The sequence below is a fragment of the Chenopodium quinoa genome, unplaced genomic scaffold, assembly GCF_001683475.1.
Source record: "Chenopodium quinoa cultivar QQ74 unplaced genomic scaffold, ASM168347v1, whole genome shotgun sequence".
In the NCBI taxonomy this organism is placed as follows: Eukaryota; Viridiplantae; Streptophyta; class Magnoliopsida; order Caryophyllales; family Amaranthaceae; genus Chenopodium; species Chenopodium quinoa.
Genome location: NW_018745488.1, coordinates 9,964 through 32,831, shown reverse-complemented (window position 1 = coordinate 32,831; position 22,868 = coordinate 9,964). Strand labels below are relative to the sequence as shown.

The 22,868-nt window shown below is 44.3% G+C and overlaps 1 protein-coding gene across 1 annotated transcript; it reads right to left on the bottom strand.

The window, feature by feature from the left end:
* Positions 1–21,184: 21,184 nt before the first annotated feature.
* LOC110715245 (F-box/LRR-repeat protein 13-like) lies at positions 21,185–22,371 on the bottom strand. The gene is made up of 2 exons (XM_021893813.1): positions 21,397–22,371; positions 21,185–21,354 (listed from the first exon to the last, which is right to left on the bottom strand). The coding sequence occupies exons 1-2, from the start codon at positions 22,082–22,084 to the stop codon at positions 21,185–21,187; spliced, it is 858 nt and encodes a 285-aa protein (XP_021749505.1). The 5' UTR covers positions 22,085–22,371.
* Positions 22,372–22,868: the final 497 nt, after the last annotated feature.

Here is a 22,868-nt window from a genome sequence, read left to right as displayed (position 1 = left end):
TCATATTTAGTATTAAAATTACCTTAGAAATGATACTAGGAATATCATAATAACAACCTAAGCATGAACTCTATATCATAACATCAATAAAAACCATTAAAGTACTTACTTTGATGTCTCGTACCTCTTTCTAATAACAAAATACACACGTTAGTAACTTCAAGAAAAATATAAACAACAATTAAATTAAACTAAATAATGGAAAGAGAGATTTGGGACCAAACCATCAGAAATTAAAACCTTTCACGTCTAGGGCAAGGGCAACTTCCAATATGGCTAGGTGTATCTAAGTCTAATGAGTGCGGAATTTTTATATTTAAGAGAAGGCTAGTTTAGAAAAGAGAGAGAGATAGAGCAATCAAGAAAATCTTGATGAGAGTTGGTAAATCCAAACGGAGTTTTTAACACGTTATTTATAGAGAAAATCAGCCAAAAAGATAAAACATCAAAAACAGAGTTCTGACGCGAAAAAACAGATTAGCACCAAACGCTAACCTTAGCGCCAGGCACCAAGCGTAGCGTCAGGCGCTACAGCTGGCGTTTGACGCTTACTCAGAAATTCACGTGTTTTCTTAAAATCAGATAGAAATTGCCGTACAGGACGATAAAATTGTATTTTCCTCAAAAAACGTTCTTTTATTCTGATTAAAACTCTAAAAAGTCAACAAAAGTCAATTTATCAATGCTAATTAAATTAGGAATGAAAAGAACCTTCTATAAGAATCTAGAAGACTAAAACCATTCCTAATTGCATTAGGAATGATAAATCCATATTAGGCCCTCCCCTAGATCATTGGACCGCATATAAGGCTCAAACCAGGCCCATTTCAGTAATTTGGCCGTAACTTCCTCAATATTCATCGGAATTGGGCTTATAATACATTGTTGAAAAGCTCTTTTCAAGCCCCATACAACTATACTATTATTGGACCCATATCATGTACCAACCAAACTGGATTGGCTGTTTTCTTAAAATAGGTTTTCAAAAATAGAGAGAAGAGAAAAGAAATTAAAACTATCCGCAACACTAAAATTTCCACACTTTCACTTTATTCGATTATGATTCGACGTGAAAGGTACTCATCACTGGGTTTGGTTTTGGGTAGACACAAATGGGTGTCTACAGAAGCCCCCACTTTGACTGAGTTTGGAGAAACACAAGTTTCGAAAACAAAAGTCAAAGTATCGATAGGGACGGAGAATGATTCAGAACGTTCTGCGATCCTAAATCACTCTTGTAACGCCGATACCTGCAAACTAGCGTTAGTTAAACAGATAAAAGAGTTAAGAAACGCGTATCTTGCACCGTCGAGCACACGTCTCTGAAAGTAACCGATTTGCTGCCGCTTTACTGTTTTGATGACCTCCTGCCAAGAAAATGCCATCCCATCTGAAAACCGCTACGCTTGTAACTGCTTCCAATATCGAAGATTGCTTCGTTTGAAACGATCTTCTTCCGCTTTGTGACCATCTTCCACGTCTAAGGGAACATGATCGAAGACAACTTCGCTTGAAATCACCTTCAGTTGTTTTGACAACTCTCCACAATCTAGGGAACGCTGCAGAAGATATCTTTGCTTGAAGCTATCCTCACTTGTTGCGATAATTTTCAAAAGGAAATTACCAAAGATCTCCGCTTGTCGATCTTTAAAAGCTTGCTTTAACTTTACTTCCGCTATGCATGTACGTCGGCGCTTTTGCTGCTTTGAACCTGTATGTCGGTGCCTTTGGCTGAATGAATGAACCAGTATGTCGGTGCCTTTCCGATTGAACCAGTATGTCGATGCCTTTTGCGATGAGCCAATGCTTCGGCGCTTTAAGCTAAGTGAGACGATCTTTCATCAGGTCGATCACTTTATGCAATCAAGTCGATTACTAAAAATTGTGTCAAATTGCTTAGAGGGGATAACTAGTGTACCAAGGAACCCAAAATATATTGCAAAAGGTTAGAACAACCGTACTGAGTGGCTGAATATTCTGGCGCCGCTGAAATAACATCAACGCCACACAACTGGCTGTAGCGCCAGATGCTGGAGCTGGCGCTAGGCGCTAAAGCCAACAACTGACGCCAAGGTCTGGCACTTGGCGCCAGAGTCGGGTTTTCCTTAAATACCCTTCTCTTCCTCATTTTGGCTGCTGTTCGTCGCGTTTGTTGCTCGAAAATTCCCAAAAATTCATTTGTTTCGTTCTTGCTCGTTTCTCAACCAAATTCGCTCAAATCTGTTGCAAATCAAAGCTTATTTCATCCATTTTCCCGATCTATGTAAATTTTTTTCAAACTCACAACGGTTTTCATGAATTTTTCATGTGTTTATTCTCGAATTTCTTGAAAATTCGAAACTTAGAATGCTTAATTCTCTTTGTTTATCAAATTATATGCTATGAAATTGCTTGATTATTTTTATATATTGCTTTGGGAGTAATTTGAGACATGTTTGACTCAATTTTGTGAAGAAATGAACAAATTGCCATTGTTGAACCTTTTAATGTCGGGAATGCAATGTGGCTTGTTCTTGATGTTTTTGCTAGCAATTCTTGTCCAATTTGTCACAATAATTACTATAGTATTGCAAGAAATTGTTTGATTGCTTGAAAAATGCCGTTATGCTCAATTTGAATTTGTGCTCTATTTAGTAGTACGTACTCTGTTTTTTTGTGAACATAGTATCATGCGGCTAGGCGAACCTTAGATACTATAGAACCTTAATTTATGATAACTCTGCACAATGTAGCATGGCTAGACAGCGAGGTTCCGGTTCACGGTCCCGAGACATTCGACGGGAGCATGAGCCCGTAGAGGACGATGCCGAGCCGTCCACTTCGCTTGGTCGACTCCCCGAGTGGGATAAGTGGACCATGTACTTTTCTCCCGTCCACCACATTTCTGAGAGGGTGAGACGGGGCATCACTGTTGGGAAGACGCGCTGTCATGGTTTCGGCTCTGACGGCTTGGGCGATCTGTACAGGATGTACATCGCCAGAGACGATCAGACGAGACTTCTATGGGAGTCTTGCGGTCTTATTGCGTTGTACGAGACCTCCGAGGCAATGGTTGCCTCTAGCGGGGGGTCATCATGTACTTCGTGCTCTAGTGGAGTTCTTTTGGGACACCACCAATACTTTCCACTTTCCTTGGGGTGAGATGATGGTCACTCCTACTGACTTAGTTCCGTGCCACTACCGTTCGACAGCGGGATCGACGTCTTTTCCCCTGAGGTCGAGGAGTTGTTGGGTCCGATTTCTATTCGGGCTCGAGCTGAGGTAGAGTCGTCTCAGTTCAGCGCTAGGGGGATTTGCTTTGTCCAGCTATTCGGACGATGGTGTGACCACCCGAGAGCAGCGGGTGCGCATCTTTGCACTCATCTTGTTGTCAGGGACCTTCTCCCCTGACAAGGGTAGTAGGGCGCTGCTTTACTACCTTCCCACCGTCCGCGATCTACACCGGATCGGGACTTATGACTGGGCCAGCTTGGCCTATGCTGATTTCATTCGAGCGTTGCGGGACTCGTGTCGACATCGGTCCTTTGGGACGAATGTTGCTTTGTTCAGCTTTTGGAGGGTCGTAGAGGTAAACCTTATTCCCTATAAAGTTTAGCTCAACATTTTAGCTAGCATTTGCTGATAACTTTAGCTTCTTGTAGATCTGGTTCTACGAGTACTTCCCTTCTGCTGCGCCGGCGAGACTGTCGCCGCGCAGGTTTCAAGTTAGTGCTTCTTGGGGCAGCCGCCGTGTGGGGATGTCCACTGCATATGTCCGAGATTGGATCATCTCGGTATGATTCTAGTCTTATTTGACATTTTGTGATGCCTTAGATAGACTATTGCCTAATTGACGCTCTTTGCAGGAGCCTGAGGTGATGTATCGATCGTGGGTCGACCTGGCAATCCCTGGGTTAGCCACGCAGTATTCTGTTGAGCGTTGCTATTTCTTGGGGACCTATGGAGCGATTTCATATCTTAGTGAGAGGGTTGCTAGACAGCATTCCTCCGATACCTTTGTCGTTCCTGCTCCTCCACCACGCCACATGTTTAACGCCACGAGGTTGTTGAGCATGTCAGAGGGAACTGGTACCCCTTGGGGATCTTACACGATCCCTGGGCGATGCTTTGCGGAAGAGCTACTGCCGTTGTTAGCTCCAGTTCCTGTACCGGCTGAGGATGTGGCGATACGATTTTTTAGTTTTTCCCTTAAGTTAAGTAGCCCCCAAGTGATGCTTTACTGAATTTTTTTTTCCTTGTTAGGACGACGCTGCTGAGTTCGTGCCACCCCGTATGTCTATCCATTATCAGGGGACATATGGGCCGATTGAGGAGATGATTTCTCCGGCTCCTAAGGACGAGCGCTTCGTAGAGCGGTAAATTTCTCGCCACCAGACTCGGGTAAGCTTGTTTATTTGCAACTTTTGTCCATATATATTATGCATGTTTACTGACTTATTTCTTTGGAAGTTCTCACGCGAGGTGGTTTCGGCGATGGCACGATGTATAGATGCCTTCCGGAGCCAGCTTGTCTGGATGAGGAACGTGGCTACCTGCCGTCGGGACGACGTCGTTCAGGAGGTAGTCTTCTTTTCATATGTTTTGTATTACCGCTTCGATTTTGCCTGTTTCTGATTTTAATTCCTTTTGCAGGGTCAGCCCATTCCTTCTCGTACCCGCACGATACCTGAGGTGTGGAGGGATCCGGCGAGGTCTAGCTCGAGACGTCGCCGCACTACTTCAGGAGGTAGGGGCGGTCAGTCTGAGGCTTCCCGTGCTGAGGCGGTAGAGGGCTCAGGTTCTTCCTCTGAGGGTGCACATGCTGCGCCGGTAGGCCATGGGGGAGGCTACCTCGGCTCTTAGAGGTGGTGGGATGTACGAGATTGGCTCGTCATCGCAGCAGCCTCCGCAGCCTCAGCCTCAGGTTGATCTCGGGTGGACGGGTCCTACGTTGAGATTTCCTCCTCCCGCGGAGACTGGAGCTGATGCTGGAGCTGGAGCCGGAGCTGGTGGAGAGGTTACTACAGCGGAGTTTTATGCAATGATGGGTTTACGTCCCCCGGCGCCGTAGCTTATACCTGTGCTTTTTATTATTTGACTTTGTATAGAACTTTTCCTTTTAGTTAGACTCATTTTTTAGACATATTTTGTATATACATACTATTATGAGTTTATTTTATTTATCACGTTTTTTCATTTTTTTTTATTATTATTATGTGGATGTTTGTGTGTGCAAGGAAATGTGACAAATAATTTTGCGCAAAAATTCCGTCATTTTTATTATTGATGGAGGGTATCCGACTTTCTCCCCCAAAAAAGAAAAATGAAAAAAGGAAAAGTCAAATGAAATATTGGATTTATAAAAACTTGGAATGTAGTCTAAATAAAATCCAAAAAAAAAATATAATTAATATAATAGCTATATTAATTAAAAGAATAAATGAATATTTAGGAAAAGATAAGGAAGTCGTAAAGTCATTAGCAGAGTCGAATTAAGTTAAAAACGCGGTCACTAGAAAGCGCGTACGATGAGCCAAATTGGCGTCAGCTGGCTCTGGCGGCAGGCGCCAATAGTAGCTGGCTCTGGCGGCAGGCGCCAATAGTAGCGTCTGGCGCTAAATAGCGCGGATCCCGAATCCTTCCCAGATTAAAACTGCTCCGATTTCGTGCATAAATAGCCCCTTGCCCAGCCAATTCTTTTCATAATTTCAGCAAATAAAATAATTCTTAGCTTTAGAAAAATAATATCATGTCTCTAGTCACCAAAACCTTTACCAATTATACCCATGAATGGTATCGGTCTCTTAATACCAAAGAAAGAAAAGAATTAGATGTTTTTCACTTGGGGGGTATTTTTGGTATCGAAGGGGTAGATCTTGACCCGGATTTTATTCATACCGCTCTAGAATATTGGGACGTAGATACTCATTGCTTTAGAATAGGGTACGATGAAATTAGCCCTTTGCCGGAAGAATTTGGTGCTATTTTAGGTTTCCCTGCAATAGATCTTGTAGTAATCCCTAGAATAGATGCATATTATTATAAGGATTCTGAACGCTTCTTCAATTTAAAAGAAAGGGATCTATTAAAAATAGTGGATGGTAGCATAGTTAATTTGAAAGAATTTGCTCGCTATTATTTTGATAAACCTTACTCCGAATCTTTTCATATTTATAGAAGAAGGGCTTTCTTATTTTGTATGCTTAATCAATTTTTTCTTACTAGTGGTAAAAATAATGAGGGTCAATCAATTATAACCACTGTATTAGAACAAATTGAATCAAGGAGAAATCCAATGCCTTTAATAGTTGGAGAGACTATAATTAGTCTAGATGAATTGAAGAGGAATCCAGAAGCACCTTTTCGGGGCTCTCCAATTTTATTACAGGTAGAAAAATAATATTTTTAATTACAGAAATCAAAAATATATTTTTGTATAGTAATAATAATTTATTTGCATTGCAATTTTTTTTTACAGATGTGGCTAATGGAAAGGCTGGAATTAATTAGCCCTCCAGACAATATTGAGAAGTACACTCCAAATTGCTTCGTGAGGAGAAAGAAATGCTTCTCTAAGATGGGGCGCCATGAATGGAAGAAGGTCTTCGAATCCCGCAATTTTGCCATCAAGTGGGTAATCCCTTGGTGGAAAATAGAAAGGATGGTTGGTGTCAACAAGAAATCTTTCCGCCGTCTTCCAAGCTTGTCCCGTATGACTTATTATTATCCATGCAGGGTAAAAAGGCAATACGGCCTACTTCAGACTATTCCTTCTGGAGATCTTTTTCCTCCCTACGAGTTCCCTGTCTTGCAGGAAGTAGACAAATTTGATGCTTATTGGAGCGCCAGACCTTTATGGGAAGTAAATACCAAAAAGGTTCCTCCTTCCTTGCCCAATTATGTGAAAAAGTGGCTTTTGAAGAAACCTTCAAAGGATTTGAAGAAAAATCAGGGTAAAACTGATGTGAAGAGTCGTCTAGGTGACAAGGTGGTTCCTGTTAAGGAACGCTTAGGTGAAAGAATTGAATTCAAAACACCTGCAATGCCTAGGAAGAAGAGCACTACAAAAGATATGGGAAAAAGGAAAGCTGACACCACAGAAAAGAAAGCTTGGGTAGAAAAGATGCATGGAGTCCTAGCTGAAGGGGAAATTATCTACTCCAAGATTGAATGTAGGTCCTCTAAAGGATGCCTACTAGCTAAGGTTATGGATAGGAGGAGGAAGCAGATAAAAATTGGAAAAGGGCTAGGAAAGAAAAGGAAGATTAGGAGCATTGCTTAATTCCCAATTATTAGACTTAGTTTATTTTTTTTACTTAAAGTTAATTTATTTAAGCTTTATTTAAATTCCATCAATAATGTAATTTATTTTATTAATGAAATTTCAGCTTTTAATTAAATTATTTATTTTAAATTTATTTTATTAAAGGAATGAAAACCGGAAAAAAAAAAATTTCGAGAAATTTTTCGAGTACGAAAGTCGAAAATTTTCCGAAAAACACCGAAATATTCCCAGAATTTTAACTGTTAATTGGCGCAACAATTTTGAGACTGGCGCCGACGGCGGCAGTCTGGCGTCAGGCGACAGACGCCGCCGTCTGGCGCTGATGGTCATCAGTTGGCGCCAGAAATTTTTCTGCGACGCCTATATTTCGCCGATCTTCTGTCCAATTTTTAATTATTTCTGGGATGCGAGATTTTAAAAAAAAAAGTGGCCGCACCCGTAAAGGGTTGCCTACACATCCTTTCTTAAGGAATCAGGCCAAACGTAGCTGTCTTGAGTATCCTACTCAAGTAATTATGGGTAGTATTTCTTAAGTTGGTCAAGATTTGTCATGTTTGAGAACTCATTGCCATCCATATCAGTTAATTTTGCTGCACCTCCTGGCAGGATTGTTTTAACAATGTAGGGTCCAGACCAATTAGGTCTAAAATTTTTCCTTGGATCTAAAATATTTTTCCTTAATGCTTTTAACACCAAATCTCCTACTTTGATGTTTCTTGTCTTGACCTTCTTATTAAAATGCCTAGCCATACGAGTTTAATAACACTGAGTGTGATGTAGAGCTTCAGTCGTTTTTAATCGAGTAGAATTAACTCTTCATATCTTGCCCTAATCCATTCAACTTCATCGAGTTTGCTCTCTAACGCGATGCGTAGAGATGGAATCTCTAGTTCGACAGGTGTACGGCGTCCATTCCATAAACTAAGGAAAATGGCGTATTCCCTGTTGATGTGCGAATTGACGTGTGGTAACCCCACAATGCGAAGTGAAGTTTGTCAGGCCAATCTTTATAATTTTCCGTCATTTTCTCGATGATAGTTGTTTCGGGGTTTTCTGATGTCCTGCGGGAGAGTTACAATTCCGAGACTGGAACCGGACGCCTGTACCTGCAAAATAACGGAGCCTCCTGAGAGCTCCGCCTCCAACGGTCAAGTTAGTACCTGATTAAGGAGTAATTAATACGGAAATTAAAGTAATGAGATCTCTCTAGGTGAGAGTGCTTAATGTTGGTAATCTGCGTCGTTAGCGAGATTAGCCGGTTATCAGTGTTCCGTAATGTTTCTGTTCTTCTCTGCTTGATTTCTTGATTTCTTGACTGCTTAATTAATGAGGATTAATTAAGTATTTATAGCCTTGAGAAGCGTGCCACTCTCTAGGTTTAGGGTAAACCTAGAGCTGACCAGGCCTCTAGACAGGATTGGGCCTTGATGGCCGGTTTTCCCATTTGGCATGGGTGGACACGTGGCGTGTCTCAATTGGTCCGTAGAGGACGAATCTGTGATTGACACGTGGCAGGCTCCTATTGGCCTTCGTGAAGGACACGTGGCGGAACCTGGTTGGTCCACTTGTCGGACGGTGATTGGTGGATAAAAATCCCCTAATCATTTGCCCCTCACAGGTGGCACGTGACTGGTCACGTGTCGCCTGTGACAGATGTCGCACGGTGACAGGCGACGGCCTGCTACAGGTGTCACCTTGCAAACGGCCGAGAGATTTTCCCGCCCAAATTTTGAATTTGGAAGCGACCTTTCGCCTTCTCACCTTGCCTATATAAGGAAGTGCTGACTTCGGTCATTTTCACATTTGAGAACTTTGCGAGAACATTCGGACCCCTGAACTTGCTCTGACATTTCGGACCTTCTCTGCCCACCGCCTGTTCTGACAAGCCGACTGCACCGGATTTCCAGAACTTCATCAACCGTCACTCGTTCAGGTAACTCAGTTCTCTTACTCTTAACTTTCTTTTTATTTTTTGAAATGGCACCACGGAAGCACACGACACGACCTAAGTTAGTGATCAGCCGGTCACCGGGGACGGCTGAATCTAAGACTAGGAGTGCCGCCTGCCCTTTTCTGGACCCATCTTTGCCCTTTATACAAAGTCCGACTGTATCTGTGTCTATGCAGAACGTGATGGCCAGAACAAAACAGACTGCTATGATATCAAACTCAGACGGCTCCTCCCAAAGGGTGCTCCTTAGTGAAACATCTGACCAGGCGCCAGATGTAGAATTGAAACGAGGCGACTGCCAAGCCGACAGTTCTGAGAGAGGGGCCAAGGTGGTCCCTTCCCATCTTACCGTTGACATGTCTAATTTTCCTCCTGCTCCTTCTAAGGGAGAGGAGGCGGGCCCCTCTGGGAGAGGGGAGGAGTCGTCCTCTTCGGACTCGTCAGAGGACGAGTCCGAGTCCAGCTCTTCTGGCCACAGTTCTCCAGGCTCAGAAGAAAGACATAGCCGCCTACAAGAGGCGAGACTTTCTCATGCAGTTGAGAAGGGGGACAATTGGGCGGAGCCGTCCGCCTCTTACAGAGAGGAAAACGCCCCCTACTACTGCATGGTACCCCGGGGCCGGATCGCAACCATGCAAGACAACGTGGCGAGCTTTATTGCTAACCACATAATGGGCCTGGAATTTTTACTGTTCGTGCCGGATCCAGAAGACACTGTCGTCTGGCCGGCTGGTACCAGCTATGATGACGGCTGCTTTGGCTGCTATGTGGCGGCCATCAAAGCTGGACTGCGCTTCCCATTACATCCGGCTGTTCAGCGGATTTTAGATGGGTATGATTTGGGGTTATGGCAGTTAGCCCCCAACTCTTGGGTAAACGTACTCGGCTATGTGGCCGGGTGCGAAATGTACGGGGTGGAGCCAAGCTTTGAGGCTTTCGCCCACATGAACTATCTCAGCCGGACCCCTAAGTCGGGAGGTACCGGCTGGTATCAATTAACAAGCCATAGGGGTTACCTCATGACGAGAGGTAAAGCGAACAAATGGAAGGATTGGCGGAACACCTTCCTTATCATTGAGGGTTCAGACACGGAGCTGAACCAACGTTTTAACAAGTGGAATAGGGATCCACCTCTTCTCGCAGGCGGCCGCAGTATGCCGCCTGTTCCCCCAAAGGCTAAAAGAGAGATCCTAGACAAAGGACTCTTCAAAGTAGAGACTAGGGTGAACCCTACGTCAGGGGTACGAGAGCAAGTACCCCTAAACTGCGTCCCGAGCTTCAAGTGGCTCTATGACGAGTACTTTTTGGCCGCCTGTGGCCTCAGCAGTCGGTGCTCTAGAGGTAGCCGGCCTGACAAATACTCTGTTTTTTCACGCCTTGTTTACTTGGGATTTTTACTAACTTTGCTGTTTATTTCTTGCAGCTGACGCCATGAGTAAAATAACAGCATCCAAGACTGCGGCGGCCATGTTGCGGGCCTTGCTCATGCAACAGTCTTATGCCGACTCCCCCAACAAGGGGGCACCCTTGGTAGGCTTCGAAAACTCTTCCTCTTTTAGTTGTCTTATGCATATACTAACTCTTTTTGTTTTCAGTCTGGCACTCCAAGGGCTTCTTCCTCGCAACATCCGAACCCCAAGGCCCGGAGGACGACTGTTGCAAGCTCTCCTGGGTCTTCCAGGAAAACAGTGGCGGCTGAGAAGCAGCCGGCCACTTCTTCTAAAACCCCGGCGGGGCCGCCTAAAAGTAAGGACAATTACTTGTAAAAACTCATTTGCTTCCTTCTTGACTAGGTCTAACTTGCTTTTTCCTTACGCTTGATGCAGCCGGCCATCAGGGGCTTGACTTTGTTGAGGTAGCCAAGTCCATGGTCAAAGTCGTTCCTCCATCTGAAAGGGAGGCGGTCAGGGGTGCCGGCACCCTTGACCTTGATGGGATTTCAGGGATCCTTGCTGAGGTATACTTAGCATATTTTTGAGTATTTGAGTTCCAGGACGCCTGTTATCTTTTTTGTTTGGAAACTGACGCCTGTTTTTTTGTACTTAGGCCCTGCTCCGAGTTAACAGCCTTCGCAAGCCGATTGATCGGAAAAACAAAGAGGTAAAGGCCGCAAAAGCTATGGCCGCCTCCAACTGTGATAAGGCAATGTTTCAAATTGCCCAAAATGAAGTACTGACCATTGATCTTCTTTATTATCAGGCGCAGGCTACCGCCGCTGTTCGGGCTCAGTTAGAGGCGGCCCAAAAGAAGGTTGACGAGCTGGAGGCGACCGTCACAAATCTTAAGGCCGAGCTGAAACCTCTTCGCCAAAAAATGCACTCTTACGAAGCCATGGACAAATCTTTGGCCAACGTAAAAGAACGCCTGGTGAGCCAAGAGAAGAGTCTTACCCAAGAGCTCTCGGAAAAGGCCGAGCAAGAGAAGAAAGAGCTCGTCCGGGAGATGGTGGAAGACTCCGCTCAAATCCAGCGCATGACCTGGGGCCGACTGTTCCCCAGTGCCGACTTTGCCTCATGGGAAAGAACATACCGCCAGTGTTCGGAAACATATAATCAACAGATCCTGGCGGCTGCTGAAGAAGAGGCATTGGAAGGTACGTTGGAGGAGGAGGAAGAGCCGGTTGTGGCGCTTGTGCCACTTGGGGGTAAGGCATCAAAAGAGGGTGCAGCTAAAGCCGAGTCCAGCAAGAAGAGTGCTGACCAGGCGGCAGCTGCTAATACTGAACTGCCCCCTTCTTAAGCTTTAAGTATTTTTTTCCACGGCCTGCGTGCCGTTTGCTTTGTAATTACCCGGCCAGGGGGCCGGGGTTTTGAATATTCTGCTGGTCTTTGATTCAAATTTTTCTAAGTATTCCATATCTAATATCCCTTTGTTCACTAGACCGACTGTTGTGTATGGCCGAACGTTAAGACAGGTACAAATAGTAAGTACGCCGCCTATGCCCCTGGACGACTGGTTGTCTGTTTCCAGGATAGACGATCAGTCGGCCATTTATTCAATCGGTATTCGAACTATTTATTCAATTGGTCTGACCAAGTAAATAGTATTACCTAGTCGCCAAGGAATTAAGTAGGATAACAAGCGGCGGGTGCCGGTTGTTTCCCTTTATTGCCAATGTTAGCTTTTAACTCGTAATTTGTTAACCTAGCAAGAGTAGTGGTTGAGAGCCCCTGTTTATTAAAAACAGGTGGACGACTCATACCTTTTAGGCTCCATACTAAGTTTGAGTGACTATTAAGTTAGCATAGGAGTTACTTAGTCTTCGTCACAATCTAGATTGAGTAGTAGAGGTACATGGCGGCGTAGGCCGGCTAGACCCCTTGATTCGCCAATGTTTGTTGGCTATTAACTCAATAGGTTACCTAGTAGGAATAGGGGTTCGAGTGCCCTTGTTTGTTTAAAACAGGCGGACGACTCAAACTTTTTAGATTCCACACCAAATTTGAAGGAGTGACTATGAGTTAACGTTGGAGTTACTCAGTCGCCGTCACTTTTGTTTGAGAAGTAGAGGTACCAGGCGGCGTAGGCCGGCTAGACCCCTTGATTCGCCAATGTTTGTTGGCTATTAACTCAATAGGTACCCCCTGCATTTATCCCAAGTAATACAGGCGGTCATCTGACTCAGATGTCAACTGCTACCACTGGTTTGGTTAGTGATAGAGTTATCCTTGTCTCAAAAACGGCTACGTGGTTGCCCTTGGGGACAGTCGTATAGGTGCCGTGTAATTAGTTTATAGAACAATGTTCCACCCAAAAGGGAGCTGCTCTCTGCGACGAATTTCATCCGGAGGGATGCCGTCGGACGCCTGCTATGATGTTGGGACAGGTCGTATTAGTTTTGTAGATTTGATCAGGTGGCTTGGCGCCTGGTCTGATCATTCGGCCGGTGGCTTTGGTAAGTTCTTGGTGAACGTAGGTGCTAAGTAAAAGAAGGGTAGCCGCCTGTTAGGCACAGGGTCGGCCAGGCCCTAATCTTTTTAGCTAAGTATTGTGAGTAAAATACTCAATGGAGAGTAGCCGACTGTAAAGGAACAGACGGCATGCCCCTCTGAAGATTGACTGAAAAACTCAAATGGAGAGTAGCCGACTGTAAAGGTATAGACGGCATGCCCCTCTGAAGATAGTGAAAAAACTCAATGGAGAGTAGCCGACTGTAAAGGTACAGACTGCATGCCGATCGTAATACAAAAATTGAATAGTAAGTGCAAACTTTATTAAGTAGCTCTTTACTTTACATCTTTCAGAAGAAATATTTTTTAAGGTTATCTACATTCCAAGTTCGAGGCAACGGTTGTCCGTCTGGTGTTTCCAGACGGTAGGTACCGTCCCTGACTTCCTCATAGATTCGGTAGGGTCCTTCCCAGTTTGCCAGACTCATTAGCCCTACCAACTGCTTCCATTTTTCTAAGTACAAAGTCCCCTACTTTGAGTGGACGCCTGTGTACTTTTTTGTTGTATGATCTAGTCATTCTCAGGCGATAGATCTCATGGCGCAAAACAGCATTGCCCCTCTTTTCAGGAAGTGAGTCTAATGCCAGGCGCATGGCTTCCCAGTTTGCCTCTTCGTCATACAGCATTACTCGAAGAGTCGGCTCGTAGTGTTCTATTGGAAGAACAGCTTCTGCACCATAAGTTAGGAGGAATGGAGTTTCTCCAGTCGCCCCTTTTTCAGTCGTCCTAATGGCCCAGAGAACATGTGGTAGTTCATCCGCCCATAGGCCGCCTGCTCGTTTAATCTTTTTCTTGAGACCGTCTGAGATGATTTTATTAAAGGCTTCTACCTGGCCGTTTGCTTGTGGACGGCCGACAGATGCAAAGTAGTGTGCAATTCCTTGGTCTCCCAACCAGCTTTTGAGAACAGGCGTCTCAAATTGGGGACCATTATCAAAAACCATAGACATGGGAACCCCGAACCGAGTGATGACGTTTTTCCAAATGAATGAAATTACATCTTTCGTCTTGATTCCCTTTACAGCCTCCGCCTCTACCCATTTCGTGAAGTAGTCAACGGCAACAAGTATATACCTTCTGCCGCCTGTAGCAGGCGTATATGGACCCAGAATGTCCATGCCCCACTTAGCAAACGGTAGTGGGCTGTGAATGGTAGTGAGGTCAGTAGCCGGACGGTGAATTAATTTGCCAAACCTTTGGCACTTGTCACATTTTTTCACCATCTCCATTGCATCTGCTTCCAAAGTAGGCCAAAAGTAGCCCTGCCGCCTTGCCCTTTGAGCAAGCATCCTACCACCTATATGAGAAGCACAGTAACCAGAGTGAAGATCATCTAGTATCTCTCGTCCCTTTTCAGGAGTAACACACTTTAAGAAGGGTTGAAGGTACCCCCTCTTGTGAAGTTCTCCCTGTATCATTTCAAAACAGGAGGCTCGTTTTTTCAGTGCTGCCGCCTGTTGAGGATCATCCGGCAGTGTACCGTTTGTCAGATATGCCCTGATTGAATCCATCCAGGTTGAGCTTCTGTCTAGGATTCCAATAGGGTTTTCCTCGATGCTTCTCTTCTCCATTACTTCCCAAAAAACAGTTCGAGGAGTATCGGAGGAGGCGGATGATGCTAATTTTGACAGTGCATCTGCCTGGTTGTTTTCTGATCTCGGCACTTGGATCAGATGGAAATCCTCAAGGGAGCCGACTGCTTGTCGGACCGCCTGTAAATACTTGATCATGGCAGGATGGGTTGCTTCGTATTCGCCATTGTATTGACTCACTATCAATTGTGAATCAGAACAGGCGTCTATTTTTCTTGCCCCTGCCGCCTTGCACATGCGGATCCCAGCTAGTAAAGCTTCATATTCTGCCTCATTGTTTGAAGCCTGAAAACTGAAGCGTAGAGCATACTCGAACCTGTCGCCCTCTGGAGATTGACATACGACGCCTGCTCCACAACCATTTGAAGTAGAGCTTCCGTCCACATATACCTTCCAGACTTGGTCTAGAACTTGAGAGTCAGGAGGACGAGTCATCTCTACAATAAAGTCAGCAAAGGCTTGCCCCTTCACTGCTTTTCTAGGCTCGAAAGTAATTTCGAGGCTCTGTATTTCTATGGCCCATTTGATCATTCGTCCTGACGACTCCATGATGGTAAGGGGCCGCTTGATTGGTTGGTCGGTATACACGACGACTGCATGTGCCAAAAAGTAGGGCTTCAATTTTTTAACAGCCATGAAGAGTGCAAGACCAAATTTCTCCACTAGGGGATACCTTAACTCGGCATTTTTCAGTACGTGACTGACAAAGTAGACCGGGAGCTGACAGCCGTCCCTTTCAGCAAGGAGCACAGCGCTTAACGCATGGTCAGAGACGGCCAGGTACATGTAGAGATCCTCTTTGGGCAAAGGGCTGACCAGCCTCGGCAAGGAATGCAAGTGAACCTTTAATTTCTGGAAGGCGGCCTCAGCATCCGGCCCCCATTCAAACCTTGCCTTTTTCTTAATTGCCTTGAAAAAGTATAGGCATTTGTCGCCTGATCGGCTTAGGAATCTCCCCAAGGCCGCCAGACAACCTGTTAACTTCTGAACCTCTAGGACGGTACGAGGCGACTGCATGTCAATGACCGCTTGTACCTTCTCAGGGTTCGCCTCTATTCCTCTCTGATTGATAAGGAATCCGAGAAATTTCCCAGACTCAACTCCAAATACACATTTCTTGGGATTGAGCATGACATGGTGCCGCCTGAGTGTGGCGAAAGTTTCTCGGAGGTCCGTCAGATGATCTTTCTGAAGTTTAGTCTTGACAATCATATCATCAATATATGCCTCGACGTTTCTCCCAATCTGATCAAAGAACACTGTGTTTATCATTCGTTGGAAGGTAGCCGGGGCATTCTTAAGACCAAACGGCATGACCGTGTAACAGTATAATCCCTTATCAGTGACGAAGGCCGTCTTCTCCTGATCTTTCTTCCATAAAGGAATTTGATGGAAACCAGAATAGGCGTCCATAAAACTCATCAAGGCATGGCCGGCTGTTGAGTCGACCAGGTTATCAATTTTAGGCAGAGGGTAACTGTCTTTGGGGCACGCCTTGTTTTAAGTCTGTGTAGTCTACACACATTCGCCAGGTGTCATTCGGCTTTTTAACAAGCACCACATTTGCAACCCAGTCTGGGAAGTAACATTGCCGAATGAACCCTGCATCAAGTAATTTTTTAACTTCGGCGGCTGCCGCCTGACCTCTTTCTTCACCATGGTTCCGCTTCTTTTGCCGTACCGGCTTCTTTTTCGGATCCACAGCGAGTTTATGTACTGCTAGATCAGGACTAATGCCTGGCATTTCATGGACTTCAAATGCAAAGATGTCCTTGTATTCTTTCAACAGGTTGTGAAAGTCGTCACCAAGGTCTCTCAGAGCAGTCGTCCCAACTTTGACTGTTCGGTCAGGACGTGAGTCGTCTAATATCAGATCCGCATGCTCACCAGCCGGCTGAGGCGGAACTCATCCGGCCGCTCCTCTGCCAATGATTGCTATTTTCTTGCTTTTCTTGCGGACTCTGTCTGGGACGCCTTTCTCTTTTTGTCGCCTGTTTCTTGAACAGGCGCACTCTCCTTGACATTGTCAAGGTCTGTTTTTTCTCCACTTGACCCAGTGGCCATAACAGTGGGCTTGACATCCGAGAGATAGCACTCTCGGGCCATCCTCTGATCTCCCCTTAGGGAGCCGACTGTTCCATTATCCCTCTCAAACTTAAGCAGCATAAGAGACGGGATTATAACAGCCTTGGAATTATTCAGGGTTGGTCGACCCAGAATCATGTTGTAGGCCGAGAGTTCCTCTACTACTAGGAACCGGGACTACCATGTGTCGTCCTTCCCCTTTTTCGCCCAGGCGAATGGGTAAATCTACTCGTCCCAGTGGGTGGACGACTCCTCCTCCAAACCCTATTAAAGGGTGGAGGCCGGATGTATGCAGTCCGTCTGATTTTTCAGTTTTGACAGACATTTGTTGCTGATGAGATCTGAGGAGCTCCCGGTATCTATGAGGATTCGGCCAACTCTCTGGTTGGCCACTTTACATTCAATAACGAGAGGGTCGTCATGCGGCCCCTTACCCTCCTAGATCCTCTTCAGTGATGACAATCTCAGGAAATGTATATTTGGACGGCCGTTCTTGGTGAACGGAATTTACATCTAACCGCCTTATATTATCTTTGTTGCCCCTAATAGTGGGGCCGCCTCCTGAGAAGCCGCCTGCAATGGTGTAGACGACTGCATCATCTGTATCAGAACTGTCGGCCTGTTGATTCTTTTTGGCCGACTGCTTTTTTGAGGAAGTGTTCCCCGTAGATTTTTTGACATAAGTGTCAAGATCACCTTGCTCAGCCAAGCGGTCTAGGTACCGCATGAGACTGATGCAGTCATTGGTGTGATGACCAACGTCATCATGATAAGCACAGATTTTGTCTTGGTTCCGGTTGTTTGCAGAACCCTTCATGGGGAGCGGCTTCTCAATTGAGAACCGTCCCTTTATTTCTTTTAGGATAAACTGGTTATCCTTGTTAAACACATACTTTGGGGAGTATGGTTTGAATTCTTTTTTCTTTTTCTGGGCCGGCTGTTTAGAGGAATCAGCCGCCCAGACCTCTTTTCTTTTCTTATCTTTGTTGGACGACTATTTCTGTCGTCCCTCTCTTTTGTCGAACCTTTTCCCGTCCGACTGTTTTATCGTACACAGATCAGTCGCCTGTATATAGGCTTCTGCTTCAATCAAGGCCTCTTGAAGAGTCGCCACCCTTTTTCGAACTAAATCAAATTTGAAGGTAGACCCGTCTTTGAGACCTCTAAAAAAGTCAGTATAAGCTACCTCATCCGGTAACCCTTGAATCTGTATTCTCATCAGGTTGAACCGCCTGATGTAAGAACGAAGCCCCTCCTTCTCGCCCTGCTGAATTGTTCCCAAATCAAGGGTCGTTTTCTTCGCAGGGATGTTCATAGCGAAGTTGGAGGCAAATAAGTAAGCAAGCGTCCTGAAGCTGTTTACACAACCAGTCGGCAGGTTGCCGAACCATTGCTGTGCGATTCCCTTGAGAGTCGCTGGGAAACACTTGCACCAAGTGGGATCATCCAACCCTTGAAGGTACATCAGGTTGGTGAATGCCATCAGGTGGTCTTCTGGATTAGTAGTGCCGTCATAGGCGCCTACTAGAACATTTTTTTACTTTGGCCGGCTGAGCGGCTTCAGTAATTTCCTTGGAGAAAGCCGATGGCTGTTCACCAAGTCTAAGCAGCCGTAGCTGCCAGTCCATAGGTTGGACGTTTTTTGCTGCAGGTCCACCAAATGGAGGTGGCTGCATAAAATACTGTTGTTGCGGCACAAATGGTAAGTTTGGTACCGCCTGGGCACTATGGAAGCCGGACTGACGGGAGGTGCCGCCTGACTGACTCTCATGGTACGACTGAGTATGCCTCATCGAGGCATTTCGCAAACTGTCTTGAAAATTTGAAGTAGAAGCCGACTCTGATAATCGGTCACTCTTCTTCTGCTCTAGCAGGAGCCGAGCATCTGTGAACGTTTTGCTTTGACCCGTCCGCCTGAATATGACGAACCGGTTTCCTATTTCCCGTAGGATAACGGAGTTTTGTAAAATCAAGAGCAGGTGGCTCCCGCTTCTTGGATTTAGGATGGGGAGTCGCCTCTCGCCTTGAACTGGCTTCCTCTTCAGTGAAGTGGAAGGTTTTTTGGCCGACTGCTCTTTGACTGAAGCAGGCGGTTTTTTGTTGATCAACTCTTGAATCTCTCCCTTGAAGTCCCTCATGAAGGTCATGAGTTCGTTCCTTGTGATGGGAGCAGACCCATCAGTCGGCTGTTGCCGAGCAAAGCGGTGCGCCTGCTGGCTCGCTTCCTGTTTGAAGATGCTCTCGTTCCCTCCTTTCGGTATGACGGGTACGTCGGGCCCTTAGGGTCCCGTCTGGAGCTGTATGAGTTTCAACTTCAAATTCACTTTCGGTATCATGGTCCGACTGAACTTGAGGGTCGTCTAGGGACGCCTCTCTTCTGGAGTCGGTACAGACTTGGATACCATCTCTGAAGTACTCTCCCACAGACGGCGCCAAATGTTTCGGGGTTTTCTGATGTCCTGCGGGAGAGTTACAATTCCGAGACTGGAACCGGACGCCTGTACCTGCAAAATAACGGAGACTCCTGAGAGCTCCGCCTCCAACGGTCAAGTTAGTACCTGATTAAGGAGTAATTAATACGGAAATTAAAGTAATAAGATCTCTCTAGGTGAGAGTGCTTAGTGTTGGTAATCTGCGTCGTTAGCGAGATTAGCCGGTTGTTGGTGTTCCGTAATATTTCTGTTCTTCTCTGCTTGATTTCTTGATTCCTGGATTTACTGCTTAATTAATGAGGATTAATTGAGTATTTATAGCCTTGAGAAGCGTGCCACTCTCAAGGTTTAAGGTAAACCTAGGGCTGATCGGGCCTCTAGACTGGATTGGGCCTTGATGGCCGGTTTTCCCATTTGGCATGGGTGGACACGTGGCGTGTCTAAATTGGTCCGTAGAGGACGTATCTGTGATTGACACGTGGCAGGCTCCTGTTGGCCTTCGTGAAGGACACGTGGCGGAACCTGGTTGGTCCACTTGTCAGACGGTGAATTGGAGGATAAAAATCCCTAATCAATACTCACATGCCAATTAAAAACACTAAAGATGGATACATCTTTTTTGAACAACATTCTAAAACTTCATACTCTTTTGCATCCATTAACTGACTAGTATAGACTATAGAGCATGCCATAACCATGTCATATTTAACAATTTAGATTGAAAATTGCAAATCGTATCAAAATCTAATACTTCCTTATACTCTGGCTTGGCTTCACAGAATTCGTTAAATGGTTATTTATTTTTTGAGATAGAAGTTTCAACAAGCCCCTTTGAGTCCAACTAATACTAGTTTAGTTACTAAAGCTTTATCATCAACATTCATTGTAGCTCAAACTATGTAGAGAGTACATGTAGAGCATATGTTGTATAGCAAACTCTGTCTACTGACTACTATTTTTCATCCTTTCTAATCTAATTTGAAAGCAAACTTTTAACACATATCTGTGGCTTTAAGACCCTCAATTGTTACGACAAGTTATAAGGCTTGAGTGACAACAAACACAAATCATCGCATTTTATGTTTGTACCATCTAAAATTGACATGCATAAAACGAAAAAATTCAAGAATGAAAATTAACATAACCATATAAAAAATATAGAGATGCAAAAGAACCGAAACTAGAAGAAAAGCAAAATTACAATTCATAGCAAGCTAACATTTTAACAATTGACACAAATCCAACACATTGAGAAGTGGTTGTAAAGCATAAACCAATCGAAATTAATCAAAGCAAATTCAAAATGAAATTTAGTTGTGAGTACCTGCCGAACAAAATGCATCCTTTAATGTTGGAAGAATATAGTCAATGAAGCTGGCTAGGTCATTTTACAAGTAAGCTTTCCTTTCTTGAAAGTATTACTTGATGATGTAATAAACCTTCCGAAAACAAACCTTAGAAGTCGGCGAGCACCTTGGGAGCTTAAACAAGGACTTACAGAACTTACGTTCCTTCCAGAGTTCTTGTGCTTGAGAATGTTCATCAAACCAAGCACCAAAGTAAAGCTTTCGCAAACTTTTGCATTGCATAGAATGTACCTCAGCAACATGAGCCAGCAGCAATCCCACTAAGTGGTAGTCCAATTATCTTTATCATCTCGAGCTTATTAACTAGACAGCTTGGTACAAATATAAGGTGAGCGCCACATTGTCTGCACCAGTTCGTCAATAAAACCCATCACATCAAATTTCACCCAAAGATGCTGTAAGTTAGGGAAGCATTGCAGCGAAACCAACAAATCATTCCCACTAAAATTAGACCCATCCAAAGTCACCTCAAGGCGGACTACATTAAAAAAACATGGGTGGATTTAAATTCAAGACAGAGAATATATTAATACTCCTGAACACTACAATCCCAAGGTTGGTAATACTAGACTTCCTCTGAAAAATTCAGAAAACCAGTTAAAATCCTCTGCGTAATCATTCTCATCTTCTTCCTTATCCTCCCTCCTCAATTCAATACACGCTTTGATTAATTCAGTTGGAATACGACGAAAGTATAAGGTAAACACAACCACTAATAACAAGATGTGTTATTTCAGGTGCAATCAATAGAAACCTGAATAAAACCAGGAATTAAAAGCTAGCGTCAACGACTTCAAATTGAGGAAATGCAAATTCAGAGGAGAAACTACATTAGGCGGTAGTCTAGACGTCGTCTCAAACACCAGAGTTAAATCTTGTAAGAACGGGACAAATGTATGCAAAGACCAAACCCAATCAGGCACATTTGAAAGGTTAATCAGGGAAAGCTTCTTCAAATTCGGAAGGTAAAACTGAGTACTTTTATAATCAAATTTAAGCGGACCAAACAAATGCAAATCTACTAAAGATTGACAACTAAGAAAGGAATCAGGCGTTCGAAAGTGCCCTTCCTCTACACGTGTGTCAATGAAAATGAACTGTTCGACATTTCGGCAGCAAATATGATGAAAGCAGGACTCTACAGCATCAGCATCAGGGTCATCATCATCATGTAAGAAGGCACCCGAATCGAACTCGATTTTGAAAGAGTGGAGTTTCGGGGATGTTAGTTGTAGTAGGATGTTGCTGAGGAAGTCAGTGAGGTTTGGTGCATCATCAAGGATGAGATCAAGGCGAGTGACGCCGGTCCAAAGGTAGCGCCATCGGTGGGATAAGACGGAGGTGGAAGCGGCGGTGTTGGTTGGGAGAAGAGAGAGTATGTTGATGAGAATTGCGTCGGGAAGTGAACTCAGACGGTCTTCTTTACGCTGGTGTTTGGCCATTATTTTTACTGGAGTTGCATAGGTCAATTGTAGCCTTGTAGGTTAGTGAGAAATTGAGAATAGTGTGACCCTTGAATAGTTAAATAGGAGGGGATTTTGGGAGGGAAATTTTTGGATTTTTGGCACCAAAATGAGGAAGTGGGAGCCAAAAATCCCGCTTTTTACTCACTATATTGGCTTTTAAGATTTTACAGTAGGATTTTTTACTTTAGAAACCAAATCACCCATTAATTTTCATGAGTAGAAAGAATTATTTGAATAAAGAGTGGGTCCTTTTTTTTTTGGAAGGTACAAAGACTTACGCTTTGTTTGGATAGCAAAGAAGGAAGGGAAAATGGAGGAAGGGAAGGGAAAAGAAAGGGAGGGGGAGGTGAGCTCCATTTTCCCTCTAATTTTGGAGAGATTATGGTTATTATAGAGAAAGGGAAAATGGATCCCCCCCTCTCCTTCCCCTTTCTTCCCCCAATCTTTTACCTAAATAAAAGATTTTGTCTCCCTCCATTTCTCTTCTTTTCTTTTCCTTCGATTTCTTCCTATTGAAACAAAATAATAGGGTTTATTCTGATTTAATGAACTAAACTTATTAGAGCTGAAATAAATTATACTTCGTATATGACAGAAGGAAATTAGGAAATAAATTAAACTAAACTAAACTGATTGGAGCTGAACTGAACTGAAATTAAGCAAGAGAACATGGCCTTAAAGAGTGGGTCTGTGTTAATCATAGAGATAAATATAATAATCAATATATCAATATATCAATATATATTATTAAAACTCATGG

Coding starts and splice junctions, on each gene's coding strand:
- LOC110715245 (XM_021893813.1), bottom strand. CDS start 22,084: ATGGCCAAACACCAGCGTAAAGAAGACCGTCTGAGTTCACTTCCCGAC. Junction 21,355..21,396: donor TAATTCCTGGTTTTATTCAG/GTTTCTATTGAT, acceptor TCTTGTTATTAG/TGGTTGTGTTTACCTTATAC.